General features: G+C 44.1%; 1 protein-coding gene across 2 annotated transcripts; it reads right to left on the bottom strand.

The window, feature by feature from the left end:
- Window positions 1–3,686: 3,686 nt before the first annotated feature.
- Window positions 3,687–15,245, bottom strand: rps18 (ribosomal protein S18). Of its 2 annotated transcripts, none has more exons than XM_059970694.1 (6): window positions 15,190–15,245; window positions 12,295–12,393; window positions 8,133–8,219; window positions 6,883–6,984; window positions 5,115–5,206; window positions 3,687–3,811 (listed from the first exon to the last, which is right to left on the bottom strand). In XM_059970694.1, exons 1-6 carry the CDS (start codon window positions 15,190–15,192, stop codon window positions 3,736–3,738), a joined length of 459 nt encoding a protein of 152 aa, XP_059826677.1. In that variant the 5' UTR covers window positions 15,193–15,245; the 3' UTR covers window positions 3,687–3,735. The 2 variants fall into 2 exon arrangements, with proteins under 2 accessions (XP_059826677.1, XP_059826676.1); XM_059970693.1 differs by lacking the exon at window positions 15,190–15,245 and adding an exon at window positions 13,777–13,989.

Raw genomic sequence — 15,245 nt, 5'->3', positions numbered from 1 at the left:
AGACTCTTCATCAGTACTGGAAAGGAAGGGGGAAGAAGCCAAAATAAATTTAATATCAAAGTATCTGTTACAGTGAGTTTCATTTTCTTGCAGGCATTTACAAGAAAATTTTATGATAAGGCATACATAAACAGAAAAAGATAGGCAAACAACTGATGTTCAAAGGAAGACAAGACAGCAAATCAATATGTGTCATAATGAGAACATGAGTTGTAAAGAGTCTGCAGGTCGTAGAAACTGTTCAGGGCAGTGGTGAATGAGGTTATACACACCCGTTTAGGAGTCTGATGCTTGTACTGTTTGCTGAATCTGGTGGTGTGGGATCAAAGGCTCCTGTACCTCCTGACCAAAGGCAGTAGGAGTGGGCGTGTCCTGGATGGCGGGTGCCTTTCATAAAAGCGCTCAGTGGTGGGGAGGGTTTTGCCTGTTTGGACTGAGTGGTATTAACCATTTCCATTCCTGCAACCAGATTAAGAAATAGAGGCGCCACTGTAACCTGCTTAGTGATGACACTTATGAGCTGGTCCCAGGACAGATCCTCTGATATATTGATAGCAAGGAATATAAAGCTATTGATCCTCTCCACCTTCACTCCTTTAATGAGGACTGGCTTATGGATCCCATTTCTCTTCCTGTAGTCGAAAATCAGCTCTTTGGTTTTGCGGACATTGCGTTAAATGATGGTTTTTGTGGCACTATTCAACCAGATTCTCAATCTCCCTCCTATATGCTGATACATCACTGCTATCAGTCAACAGTTCCAGTTCCCACAGGACTGCAGATGTTGGTTGAGTCACTGAAAACTCTCAAGGCCAGCAGATTTTTGGATAATAACTTCCGTTATAGCATGTTGAAAGGACAGTATGGTCTAAACCCACTCCTATATATTGATTTAAGTGCATTACAGTGAAACACGTATGTCTGGAAAGACCATTGAACATCCAGGTGTTCATTTGGTGTCTAAGTATGTATATATCAGCACATAATTCCGTGAGATTAATTTCTCAAGTGAGGTAGTGTTCATGGTTTCAATACCCGTTTAGGAATCAGATAGCAGAGGGGAAAAGTTGTTCCTGAATCACTGTGTGCCTTCTGCTGTCACTGACATTCCAATGAATAAAAAATGCTTCCCTCAAAAGGCATTAATGACACTGATCTTCAAACTATTTACACTTTCATTTGCTATTTCCAGTAAATGAATGTCTTCTGCACCATATTTTCTTCCAAAGGAATCTATAGGCTCACTTTCCGGAACTCGAGTTCTCAGTGTAAAACACCATTTACAGTACTCACATATTATTATTCCACAATTTGTCATCTTTTGCACAATGGTAGCATCAGTCTTTGCTATTTGGGTTTTCATAATTTCTTTTGTATTCTTGTCAGTCTCCAAGAAAATAAATCTCAAGGAAGTATATGCGGATAGATACATCAGTAATAAATGTACCCTGAACTACAGATTTCTGTAGTGGTCTCTTCCAATGGTGGGACAACCGGCCGCTGTAAATTATCCTCAGTATGTGGGTAAGGGGTAGAACCTGGGGAGAATAGAATGGAACTAGCACCATTTAGTGATCAATGGTTAGCATAAAGTGGGTAGGTCACAGGTTCTGTTTCACTATACGATGCTGAGGTCTGTTTCATTTTAAGCTGTTCTAATGGGATATACACCATACAGCAGAGCGTTGTGTGTGAATGTGCCTTCCCGTTAAATAGATGAAACCAATAGATGGCGCTAGGATGCAATGTTTTTGAAGTGAACTCTCTCAAATTATTTTCTTTACATACCAGCAAGTCCACGTGACAGAAAGTGGGAAAGTGATGAACCTCATTTATAGACATTCAAACCCAGCACTTCCATTACAGGAAAGAAAATAGGTCACAATTCAAATGGCAAGAACAGTCGAGTTAAAGCAGAGCAAGACTTAGATAAGACCTTAGTTCTGTCAGCGCTGAAAACTCCAATCACTGGTTGGCTGTGTTATTAAAATACTCTAGGTGCATAACAAGACCAAATTGATACTTGCAATAATACTAATTAAGCAAATGTGCAACTCTCGTTCATTACTGTCTCTATCAGAAAGCATGCAAGAACAAAGGTAATAATCAGCATGATTTTCAAAGGGACCGCACCTGCTCACTGCCTCAGTTTTAGAACTGATTAGCAGACAAGTGGGACAACCTGTTCAAAATATCACACACCAGGTTGATAAGCTAAAAATATACTTGCATGGGATACCTTTCCTTTTGTTCATTGCCACTAGTTGGCTGCCCCCAGTTTGCTACAGGGTTCTATTCACGAGAATTATTTGTAACAAACTGCTAGCATATCAGATGGACAGTACAGTTGGCCCTCCTTATCCGCAGAGGGTCCTGGAACCAATCCCCCACGGATAAGGAGGGCCAACTGTACTGTCCATCTGATAAGCTAGCAGTTTGTTACAAATAGTTCTCGTGAATAGAACCCTGTAGCAAACTGCGGGCAGCCAACTAGTGGCAATGAACAAAAGGAAAGGTATCCCATGCTCATCCCTTATTAACCTGTCTGAATGAAGTGGTCTTTAGGACCCAGCGGAACCCCGGAATTTATATAACCAGTCTCACTGCGGTGGGCATTAGGACCCGGTGCAACTCTGAATCCGCAATGTTTCTGTTTACGAAAATAATCACAATTCCGATTGAAAATAAGGTGAAATAATAAAGCAATCAGAAAGAGGTGAAACGCTAACAGTCAATGGAAAAGCGTTAAGACTAGTCGGTCAACGATCCGTACAATTTTAATGGAGCATGTGAAAGGCCCTGCCCCAATGAAAGCTAAAAGTATTACTAAGCAACGCAGTGGTTTAATTATTGAAATACGTATGTTCCTTAAGTGTTTTATATGCAGAGAAAAGTAAAATATATACTATATACTAAGAAAAACGTTTGACTAACCAACGCTAAATAATACCGGATGTACCTGTTCTGACTTCAAATCTGACTTAAAGACAGACACAGGAACAGAACTCCTTTGTAACCCGGGGACTGCCTGTGCTTTTAAATCATTTCTCGATTACTTATAATACCTAATACAATGTAAATTCTATGCAAATAGTTGTTATACTGTATTGTTTAGGGTGCTGGAGAGAGAACTTCCAGGTTTTCCCGCTCCGCGGTTGGTTGAATCCACAAATAAGGAGAGCCGGCTGTATGTGGAACATGATCATAGAAACAGTAGTTCAACCAGCGATCACCTGGACTCAGACTCAGGGAGCGAATATGCCCAGTTCTGCTAGGCCCCAAGCAGCCCTCAACTGGCAGGAGATGCCTGAAGCCCTGCAACAGCTGGTGAAGTCGCTCCCATCCATCCCACCCATCTCCCAAATACTTGATTCTATGAACAGGTTGACCCCAAGATGGCCTTTTATAACGTGGGGAGGGGCCTGTGCTCAAAATGTTTCAGGGAGCAATCAAAGGCTACGCTATTCTCCCCACCAAAGTAATCAGGAGGATGCAGTGAAATTTAACCTGACTATAATCCCTAGAAAGGAACGTAACACGTTGAGAGTAACAGAACAAATCACAAACCAACAAGGCAGCAACACAATCACTCAACTGTTTACACAATGATCCCCATCACACAGCCTAAGGAGACGTGGAGAAGAGCTCAGCCACTTCTGTAGTGTAATATATAAATGAAACACAGGAACAGTTCAATGAGAAATTTATTAATGAATCTGAGATCATTTGTAATATTTACTTCTTCTTGGACACACCGACTGTGCGTCCTCTCCGGCCTGTGGTCTTGGTGTGCTGGCCACGCACACGGAGACTGCAGAGGAAAAAGTAGTCATGTCAGAGCGAGCAACAGCCTCACTTTAACAACACCCAGCAGGGCTTTACCAGTATAAAATCCCCAACATAAATACAAGACATATTAACACTATCACAACTGCTGACTAGAACCTGAACTAGATCTGGCACAGCAGTTTATGTCTATCTCTGGCAGCTCCATGAACACAGGATCGATCCCAAACAGGGGTTGTATGAAGTCTGATTCATGCAGAGGTGATTGTGGAAGTTTCCTCCCACACACTAAAGGCAGGGTAACTGGCTACTGTAAATGACCCTAATACCCTCTGACTGTAAATTGCAGTGGAATAACTAAAAGACTCATGAGGAGATAAGGGACTTGATGGAAAGTGTGAAGATACAAGTTGTAAGACACAGGGAAGAAGAGGAATAGAACTAATGGGATTGCTCCCTGCGAGTCAGCTGTTCTGCACAGGTCAAATAGACTCAAAACACCAAATGCCCTACACACAACTGTGGAAGACTCTACAGCTGGCAAAGCATGTGTCTTGTTAGTCAAGGAACAGAGCTGAAGAGTTTGTAAGTTATAGAACTCTAGTCTGGTCACATCTGGAGTATTGCTTTCAGTTCTGGTTGGCCCAAGAACGTTAATGATTTGGGGAAGGTGTAGAAGGTTTACCAGGATGCTGCCTAACCCTGACCGGCAAAACAAAACTGTTATGGAAACAGTAATGAAGAATCCTTCTACATCTGAGTGTGACGGCATTCCTGAGTCTCCACCCGGGACTTGTATGACCGACAGTAGTGAAAACCAAGAGAAAAGTTACTGACATAAAGTAGATAGGCAGAACAAATGTGCAGGAAATAGCATATGGACACTGTGTTGACAAAACGGGATTAGTGCAGTTGGGCATTTGATTGTTAACTGGGTCAGCACTACACTGTGGGCTGAAGGGCCTGTTCCAGCAATGTAATGTTTTATGTTCAGATACTGTCCTCTCTCTCAGTCTGTTGAAGAGTACCAATTTGCTTTTGTAATACTGGAGGAACTAGTCAGCACGCAATCAAGGATCTCTGATCAAGAGCTTTGCCCATGCAAGGCAAGGAAAAGAATGCGTGATCAACACCCCTACATGAAGTGCAGGTAATGGCCAGGCACATTTACCTATCCATTAGTCAATGCTGGTCATCCAACAGTACATCACCTGGCCAAAGATAAAACTACCCAGTGATCCAAGAGCTTGGGGTTACTGAGAATAACCCCTTCGCACATTTTCAATGCCAGCCACTGATGCAGTCACCTCCCGAGCAACAGGACTCACCCCCAGAAGTGCCGCAGACCCCTGTGTGCACGGATCTTCTTCAACCGCTCCAGATCCTCACGCAGTTTGTTGTCTAGACCGTTGGCCAAGACCTGAAAGATTACATACCAAAAGTTAATGCATTCAAATAAGTAATAGCATGTACAGATTGGATGAGGCACAGCCATGGGTGTGCTAGATCGAGAAATACACAGATGAGCACAGATCACACAGGATAACTACTTTCTTTACTGTAGACAGAATCTAACTTGTTGCACAGAAGGAAGTCTTTTGTGGCTCTACTAGTATTTGCCTGTCATGCAGACACCCACCTGTCTACATCACCAGATCCTGCTGGGCAGAAAAACACACAGATGAAACACGTGCCAGATAAAAGACCAATTCTCTGCTGGTGTTACTGTAACCATGGGTGCTTTAGGCCAGGACAGGACCCAGTTTCTGTCCTCGCAGGTCAGAAACCTGGAACAGTACAGCACAGGAAAAGACCTCTAGCCAATGATGCTGTGCTGAATTTTGTTAAAACTATAATTTTACCTAACTAACCCTTTTCACTCTATTTTCTGTGGCCAAAAGCCTTTACTGCATCCCACGTCATTCTCTGGAAGCACACATCAGGTACCTATCACCTTTAAAAAACAACCTGCATAGCATTGAACATGTCCCCTCACCTGAAATGCATACACTGTAGTATTAGATATTTCAACCTTGGGGGGAAAAAAAACTCCTTTACTAATGCCTCTCAATCTTATAAACCTCCATTGAGTCTCCCCTCAGCTTCCACCAAAATGGTGTAGAGAAAGATGAAATTTGAGTTCCTTCTAAAACCTACTAATATGGGCAAATGGACAGAACTGATGAGAAGCAACTCAGATTAATTAGGAAGAACTTGATGTCTGGCAGCATCTGTGGGGGAAAATTGAAGGGTCTGGACTCAAAACACTGGTCACTGACCAGAACACCTCCACAAATGTTGTCTGAGATTCCTCCAGTAGTTTACTCTTTGCTCCTTTCACACACTATTTAGTATTTAGCCAGAATCAAGAACAGGTACTTCCAGCTATCATACCCATGCCAATCCAATCACCTGAATGCACCAATGCTCTCCAACTTCTCAATCTCAAAAATAAACTTACAGAGACAGTGTAAGAATATTAGAAATTGTACGACTATTCATCTCCTTCCACAATAAAACAGTAATTGAATGATGCCCTGAATATCACTCCCGAACAGCACACTGAATGAATAGAGAACACAGTCCTATTTCCATCAGGCAGTTTGAATTTGAATTATGCATCCATCTGAGGAAGTTTCTCAACTCTGTATAATGACACTGGAGTGCTCCAATATCTGACACAGCCAGTTTTGTCAAGCAGACAGTGCCACTGCAAGTACTCACATGAAGCACTGCCTCAAGAAAGAAGCATCTAATATCAAGAACCAATACTACCCAAGTCATGCCCTCTTCCCACTGCTACTGTAAGTCAGGGTTTACAGAAACTGGAAGTCCCACATAACCAGATTCAGGAACAGCTACTTTTCTACAACCACCATGATCCTGATCTTGAATGAACCTGCACAAGCAAAATGCAGGGCTATCTGAGAGGGGTTAAATTTAGAGTAAATGGTAAGCATTTCGTTGTGGGCTAAAGGGTCTGTACTGTGCTCTACTGCTCTATGTTCTATCACACAGTATAATCTTGGAAGAAATACCAGTTTAGTGCTCTGTAACATCTTATCAAGCAATGCATCGCATTGAATACTCTCATACCTGGCTGTATTTGCCGTCTTTGACATCCTTCTGTCTGTTCAGGAACCAGTCAGGGATCTTGTACTGTCGTGGGTTCTGCATGATGGTTATAATGCGTTCAACCTGCAGGCAGACAAGACAACAAATCAGCAGGTTTCTAACTAAGTGCATCTCTATCTTGTTCAGGGCCACCAGAAAGCTCAGCAAGAACAGTTACTGAAGTTACTATGGCTGCCAGTCAGGGCATTTGCTCCTGAATGTTAAAAAATTGGTCAGCCAGTGAAGTCATACACATGCATACATGGCACAACACATGCCAGCTTCAAAGACAAGCCACCCTGCCATCAAGGATATCTTCAAAAGGCAGTGCCAAAAGTTAGTGGCACCCAACAGCTAGGATACTCAAAACCCTAGGTATGACCTCTTCTCACCATCATCAGGGAGGGGGTACAGGAGCCTGAAGCCACATACGCAATGTCTTAGGAACGACCCCTTCCTCTCTACAGTCAGATTTTTGAAAGGCCTATACACCGATACACAACCTAAGATTATACTAATCTTTTATGTCTTGCACTGCTGCCACGAAAATCCATACATCAGTAATAATGAATGTGAGGTGGATTCTGGTGAGGAGGCCACAAGAGCACTGCACTTAGTAAGCATGACGATGCAACACCATGCATTGTCGTGGACTATCAGAACAGTCCAGCCGATGTGCAATGTAAGAGGAAGCTTTAAGGTGTTCTATCATGTGGGGAGAACCATGGAAGAAATCCCACTGTGTGGGACCCAAGGAACTGAGACTTCTGCAGAAACAGAAGGGCAGGGGTTTCAAAACAAACATTCTCAGAAAGTTAGGCCGTAGATGCTTAGAGCACTCAAGACAGATCAAAGAAGCTGGAATTGGGAACACAGTGGATCGAGCAGCATTGCTATAGGTAAGGAACTGTTTACTTTTTTGGTCAAAAACCTGAAAACAGACAGTTCGACCCGAAATATCGACAATGCCTTTCTTCCAATGCTGCTGGATTGGCTGAGGTCTTCTACCACATTGTCTTACTCACAACACATCAATGGATCCTCGGGCACTGATGTACACAGGGTCACCTCTGTAAACTGTTGTTAACACAGCAGGTTGGCGTGAGGCAGGGTAATGGAGCAACAGCAAGTCCATTTTGTGTTGGTATTCTCATTTATAGTCCTTGATCCCACATTATAAAGTTTGTACTGCATTCTATCTGTTTGGCAGGTCCCCAGATGCAATGACTCACCTCCTCTTCGGAAAGCTCTCCGGCTCTCTTGCTCAAGTCAATATCCGCTTTCCTCAGCACCACATGAGCATAGCGTCTCCCAACACCCTGAAAACAGATTATTGCAATTAGAGAGGCTCACAACAGACAGCAGCAGAATCAATATCCCGAAGGCATTACATCAGGCCGCTGGAGCAAAGGAAAGCAAATATTGCCGAGATTCAGGGAAGGTATGGGACTAATTGCACCTAGCTCTTCACAAACACGATGTTCTTTAGAGCGTCCTTAACCTAAGCTGCATCAAATCGGCACATTACCCCCACACGCACCTTCAAAACACCAGCAGGTCAGACAGCATCTGTGGGAGCAGTGAGATAGCCGACATATTCGGCCGAGGCCCTGCACCCAGACTGTACAACAGACATCTCAGAGAAAGCTGGGGTGGGGGGGGAAGGGATGGGATGAGGCAGAATTGAAAACACGTGGCCAACACAATGTTCAGTCCTGGCCTGGCAGAGCTGTAATCTTAGACAATAAGACAACAGCAGAATTAGGCCATTCCAACAAGTCTGCACCACCATGGCTAATTTATTATCCCTCTCATCCCCATTCTCTGGCCTTCTCCTCAAAGTACCAATATAATTTTACCCCATTTCAGATCAACAAAAATAACGATGACCAAAAATGAACAAAACACTATCAAATACACAAAACTCCAGCAAAGTGCCGATAAATGAGATGGGTTAACCAGTCTGAAGAGGGGAGACTATTGAACAGAGTGGACAATGGCACAGTCACAAGCAGAAGAGTGCTTAAAACCAGAAAACAAGAGACTGCAGATTTTAAATCTGGAGTAAAAGTCAAACTACTGCAGGAACTCAGCAGGCCAGGCAGTACCTGTGCATGTAAAGGGACGGCCAAACATTCCCGTCAGGCCTAATGCAGACAATTTGAGGCTCACGATAGATAGCAGCACACAGGGAAGGTATAGAACTGAAATGAAGTAATTCTCCCTCCCGCCGTAGAAGCAGCTCAACCCATTGACTTTCTCCAGCAGTTTGTTTTGTGGTCAGAAGATAAAAGAACAGTTAAAGTCAGAGTGCGGCAGGCTGAACTAAGAACCAAAGGAGAGTGATGGACTTTCAAGCGCTGAGCAGACCACAGCAAGAATGAGCTAATGGATGCTTCGGATCTACAATTTTATGTCAGAGTCAAATACAGTAAACCCTGACACTGTACTATTTGGAAACTGCGATGGCGAGAGCTCCCTCGAAATGAGCAGAGCATGGGGAATTGCTCCTCAGGAGAGTGGTGGGAGCTGGATCATTGCAAGTAGTACAGAAGTAGGCAGATAAATTTTAGATGAAGGAATTGAGGGTTATAGGGAACTGGCACAAAGTGGCAATGCTGGCATAAATCGGGCACAATCATATTGAATAGTGGGGCTTGAGGTGCCGAACGGCCTACTCTAGTTCCTTATAATAACATACATGTGGAAACAACTGACATTTCCAGCTGTTTCCAAAGGGCAGGGAATGGGAGCAGCAGCTTTCTGGAGGCTTGTGGGTTGCACAGGTAGGTAAAAATACAATGCTGTGAGTGCACTGCCACCCAACCACACAACAGCTGCAACACTGGGAAGGCAGAGGTCTGCCTGCCTATTTTATGGGACAAGGAAGGTAATTATCTTTGCAGAATGAAATTAGCGGTTCTAACAAAAATGGCACTGACCAATGCTTTTGAAGAGACAAGAATTTGGAGTGGGGGTAGGAGTTTAAAGACAGAGGACAAGGGTTTGAGAGGGGCAATAATGAGGAGCAGGAACAGTCAGTTTAGATTGAATGGTTGACCAATGGCGCCCTAGGACAGTGGTATCCCAATTATTCTCCATTTATATGAAAGATTTGCTAGAGATGAAGTGTTCAATCGTCACAAAACTGTACGGCGGCTTGAGATGAGAGGGCCGTTTATGAGGAAAGAGGAACTCAGGGTAGCAATTGATGAAATTGAGACAGGCTGGTGCAGAGGCACCTGGGTCTGCTGGTACATGAAACACTGCGGGTTCAGCAGTTAACGCTGGCCATCACTAGGGTAGAGACTTGTTGCTAACCCTGGGGAAACCACACCAGGTATAGAGGGAGTGCAGTAAAGCTTCACCCTATTGACTCCAGTATCAGGATCCAAGAGAGTAAACAGACTGGCCTTTTACATTTAAAAGAAAAACATTTCCCCTGCTTGGGGGGGGGGGGGGGGAAGAGATTGTCTGGAGCAAGTCTCACAGTCTCCAGATAAGGGATCCTTACCGAGTAGGGTATAACTCACCACGAGGTCAGCGAAGGCTCCGTCACAAAGTACAATTCCAATAGGCCCCTTCAGAAACTGATGCTTTGCCAAGTCAACTTTAAATGCAGACACCAGGCATGAGTGGGTTGAGTGTTGTGGAAGAAAATTATAAAAGCTTAACTAGCTAGATATTGCTCAAGATCTGGGTCAGGAGAGTGACAGGATGAGAGGCAGACACCGCCAAGCTTGTGCGAGCTATTGATAGCCGATGAAGATCATGCCAGTGGTGAGGTATTCTTAACCCTTCTCCAAGATGCCTAGCAAGTAACAAATACAGGAACAAAATGTAGGCATCTAGCTATTATTTTGTGTATTGCATGGGAACGTTAGTAAACCTGTTACCCAAGAAGTGTTTAGCTGTTGGCTACTGACCAAAATTTACTGTATAAATCTAAGCTGAAATTTGACATTGTCAGCCGTAAGACAACTCCCTGTGCTCACGTAATAAAAGGGTTAACCACATACCGAGGACTGTGTTCTTATTTCTGTTACCTAACTGATTAAAGCCTCTCAGTGTTTGGTGGCGAAATTCTTCTGCAGGCGTGCAATCAGGAGCAGGAAAACTAAGGTTCAGAAAGCTGAGTCAGGTGTGCTGCTAGAGCAAGTTTCATCTTGCTTGCCCAGATAAAAAACCAAAATTTACAAATCGACACTGACTGGTTCTGTTTTCAACACCCCCTTAAACCCATAAGCACCCAGTTGTCCTTGCTCCCTTTAAATTTAGCAAGATCACCGAAGTTTACCATGAAAGTAGGAAGTCTGATGGACTAATATGAGTAACATCCAATAGTTCACTACCACCAAATTCTTCAGGGTGCCAGAGTACAGAGCTTTGTTGTAGTTCAGGACAGAAATCCATAAATTATTGGACATTAATTGAGCATGGGATATGGGGCAAATACAAGAATACAGGAGATCAACCATGAATGGTTGAACAGGTACAAGAACCCAAACGGCTCACTCCTACTTCGATTTTTAATTTGCATCTTATTTCATTGTTCAGCTGGGAAGTTCAGCATGAGATAAGTTCCAACCAAGCTAGGGCACCAAATTCATTTCCTAAAGATGACACAGTCCAAATTCAATGAATTCAGGTACAATGAATCAAATGATGCAACTCAAGTTATCATATTATCTATCATCTTCTATGCTACGCCATTCCAGTGAACAACACCTAAATCATGGCACAGTGAATACAAGATCACGTGCTAAGACCACTACCAGTGCACACTTGGTTTTCCTCCAAAAGAGGTTTAATTGGTTCCTGAAATCAGTAGTTCACAGAATGCTGGATAATACAGCAACCAAGAACTCACACCAGATCATTGAGCTGACTGAAATAAACTCAATGATTTGTTGAAGTTTCTGCAAAACCACTTCATACCTGTAAAATTAACTAGAAACTAAACTTCAGCTAAATTATATTACTCAGGCAGCAGATTTGATCACAGAAGCCTTGGAACAACCAGACTGAATCAGTTGACACTCACAGTGGCGATGGTACATTGAGAGGCAGATTGTAACAAATTAAACACACCACATAGATTCAAAGCACAAAGACAAATACAAAAACAGCCCCATCACAGAATCTCGACCGAAAATGCTGACCATCCCTTTGTCTCCGCAGATGCTGTTTGACCCACTGAGACCTTCCAGGTACGATAAAGGTCAGTGGCTTTAAACACGCTCAGAATGGATGCTTGTGATAACAGCACTGTTGATCCTGTCACCTCCAGTCACAAGGAATCAGAGGGGGCCGTCTGACCATTTTAGGATTTCCCACGTCTTTGTCCCCTTCAGATTTCTGGGCAATCTAAAATTTCAAACCAGGAATTCTCACCTTGATGGCTGTGATAGCGAACGCTATCTTCCTTCGCCCATCTATGTTGGTGTTGAGCACTCGAAGAATGTGCTGGAACTTTTCAGGAATAACCAAGGACTGGAAAAACAAAAGGGAGATTTATTAATAGAGGAAAAGACAGAAGAAAGCAAAATTGAATTCTTGGACACTATACACTCCCTCAATATGTGAAACCAAGTTTTAAAAATTAGTAAACTATTCTAAACAGAGAAAGCAAGCTGCTGCTGGAAGTCAATAAGTCAGGCAGCAAAAGGATAGACGGTCAATGTTTTTCTCTATAGATGCTGCCTGGCCACTGAGTTCTTTCAGTAGCTTGAGTTTTGCCGCAGATCTCAGAATTTGCATAGAAGACAGGACCATGTACAACTCAGCACGGAGGAGCTGAGAAAAAAATAAACATTCATCACCAAAGGGAAAACCAGGGAGAGCATTCAGCCCACCAAGCTGTATCAGTGCTTCCATTCAGTTACAGTTCTCAACTCACTTTCCCATACACTGAACAATAGGCAGCTCAGTTAACTCACTACTTGGGCCCCAGAGACCCAGCTTTAGCCCGGACCTGTAGAATATGTGGAGTTTCCATGATTTCCCTGAGTGCAGATTATTTTATTTTACCCATACAGTGCAGGACCTTCCAGCCACTCCGCCCCAGCAAACGCACAACCCTGACCGAATGTAACCTCACTACAGGACTATTTACAATGACCAATTAACCTACCCGGTTTGGCTTTAGACCATGGGAGGAAACCATGTATTCTCTGGAAGATGCACAGACTCCTTACCGAACGGCACTGGAATTGAACTGCGAACTCCAGAATGCCCCAAGTTGTAATAGTGTCACGCTAACTACTACCTTGGAGCTCGATCCAGGTGCTCTGCTTCACTCCCACATCCTGTTAAATGGCCGCTTGTAGGTGCAAAATTGCAGGATGGAGAAGGGAATGGGATAGGCTGCAGTTCAAAAGGGATTGACTCAATACATCAACTATTTCCCCCTATTTATGCTGCCTGAGGCACTAGGATCTTCTAGATGTGCATTGCTACAGATTCCAGCGTGGGTACCGTCTCCAATCTGCTCCATGGAAGCCAGGCTACCACCCAAGGTCTTCAGTGGCTTCACAGCCATGCAAAGACATGTTGATTGAAAGGAATTCTGCATGCCTCAGCTTTGTAGGTGCACCCATAATGAGCATCACACCCTGATGTGGCAACTACTCTGCCCAAGCACACAAGAAATCACTGAGCTGTACACAGACCAGTCCATCACAAAAACAGCCTCCCGACCATGGACTCTGCCATTAGGTAGGAGATACAGAAGACTCAGGTCCCACACCAGCAGGTTCAGGAACAGGTACTATCCCTCAGCCATCAGGCTCTTGACTTCTAATACCAACAACTTCCCTGGCAAACGTACAGTCCCTGGTAAATAACATCTAAGATCACAGAGCTAGAGTGCTGTACCAGAGGGATATTAGCAGTTGTGTTTTCCATTTGACAGAATCCTGGTCCGTTCCGACAAAGCGATCCAGCTTGACGGTTTACACCACCAACACAGGACAGCAGAGTCTTTCCAAGGCAGAATACATCATGATCCACTCCTTGAGGTGCACAAATGTGGTGGTCCGAGAGCACCTTGTGATCATTCATTTCATTTGCCATGAGACATTTCAGCAAATATCTTGGTAGTGGTGTACATCCCACCTCAGGCCAGTGTCAAAACAGGACCTAGACGAACTGAGCGATGTTATCAACAGGCATGAAACAGTTCATCCTAATACCTTCCCCATCATTCTGGGGAATTTTAACCAGGCTAGCTTGAAAAAACCTGTAAACATTCCATACTAACGAATCACTTGTACAATGAGTCTCCTGGCTCATCCTCATTTTGATTCAGGTATGTAAAAGTTCTCGTAGACACACGCTCATCCACACAGGTTCTAATGAAGTCAGTGACTCATTCAGGCTTGAAGATAAATCCCACAATACAGCCCAGTCCACTAATCCAAAGCAGCGGACCACACCAAGAGCACTCACCGTGCCTCAAAAAGCCGGTGTCCAGCATTAAGGACCCCCATCACCCCGGTCTCATTGCTACCATGAAGAAGAGGGTACTGAGGCCTAAATGCACACCCTCAACAAATCAGAAATAGTTTCTTCCCCTCTTCCATCCGTTTTCTGAATGGGCATTGAACTCATGAACACTACCTAACTACTACCATGCTGTAACTTAACTCTTTATATACTTATTTTTAATATAGATGCTCACTGTAATTCAGATTTTTTCTGTAAAGTATTGCATACTTTAACTGCTGCGGCAAAGTTAACAAATTCACAATATATGCCCGTGCTACTAAAACTATTAACAGTATGCCTAGACAGTATCTCAGAGCATGATCAAGTGAACCTACTTCCCGCCTCCTGCCCCAATCACTGATTCGAGCCGCTACCCACACCATGGTTGACATTTACTTCACAAGAAATGAGCGGTACCCCAACAACAACCCCTCCTCAGTCCTTCTCCTCCCCGAGGAACAGCTTCCACCCAAACAAGTACCTCTCACAGGTCCGGGCAACACTCTAGCCTCACTCCGGTCCCTCGTCGTGCTGGAGGGTCGCTACGGTCAAAACCGCTTTCCCGTCCCAGAGCCTGCCGATAGTTAACCGGTCATCACTCTACCACCAGCCGTGTTGTGCCACCGCTGGGCCCGCGGCCTCAACACCCCACCACCCTCTTCTCCCCCAGTACGGATTCCTCCAGTCGGTGGTAAATTGGAAGCGGCCTGACGCAAATGGAGCGAACTCCGACAAATGGAGTCGGATTAGGGCGGATTGGAAGTGGATGGCAAAGGATTGAGACGGCGGGTCGGGACTCACCATGGCGGCCACAGCGCTCGCTCGGTCTGAAAGAGGAAAAGGAAGTGAGTCCCGCC

This window comes from Hypanus sabinus, chromosome 5, assembly GCF_030144855.1.
Source record: "Hypanus sabinus isolate sHypSab1 chromosome 5, sHypSab1.hap1, whole genome shotgun sequence".
Taxonomy (NCBI): Eukaryota; Metazoa; Chordata; class Chondrichthyes; order Myliobatiformes; family Dasyatidae; genus Hypanus; species Hypanus sabinus.
This window is presented reverse-complemented; position numbering and strand designations above follow the sequence as displayed.

Excerpts from the sequence above, each read along its gene's own strand:
- rps18 (XM_059970693.1), bottom strand. The coding sequence starts at position 13,974 with ATGGCAAATGAAATGAATGATCACAAGGTGCTCTCGGACCACCACATT. Across the intron at positions 12,394-13,776 it reads CAACTGCTAATATCCCTCTG|TCCTTGGTTATTCCTGAAAA; the intron begins GTACAGCACTCT and ends TTGTTTTTCCAG. Across the intron at positions 8,220-12,294 it reads TCGCTATCACAGCCATCAAG|GGTGTTGGGAGACGCTATGC; the intron begins GTGAGAATTCCT and ends ATCTGTTTTCAG.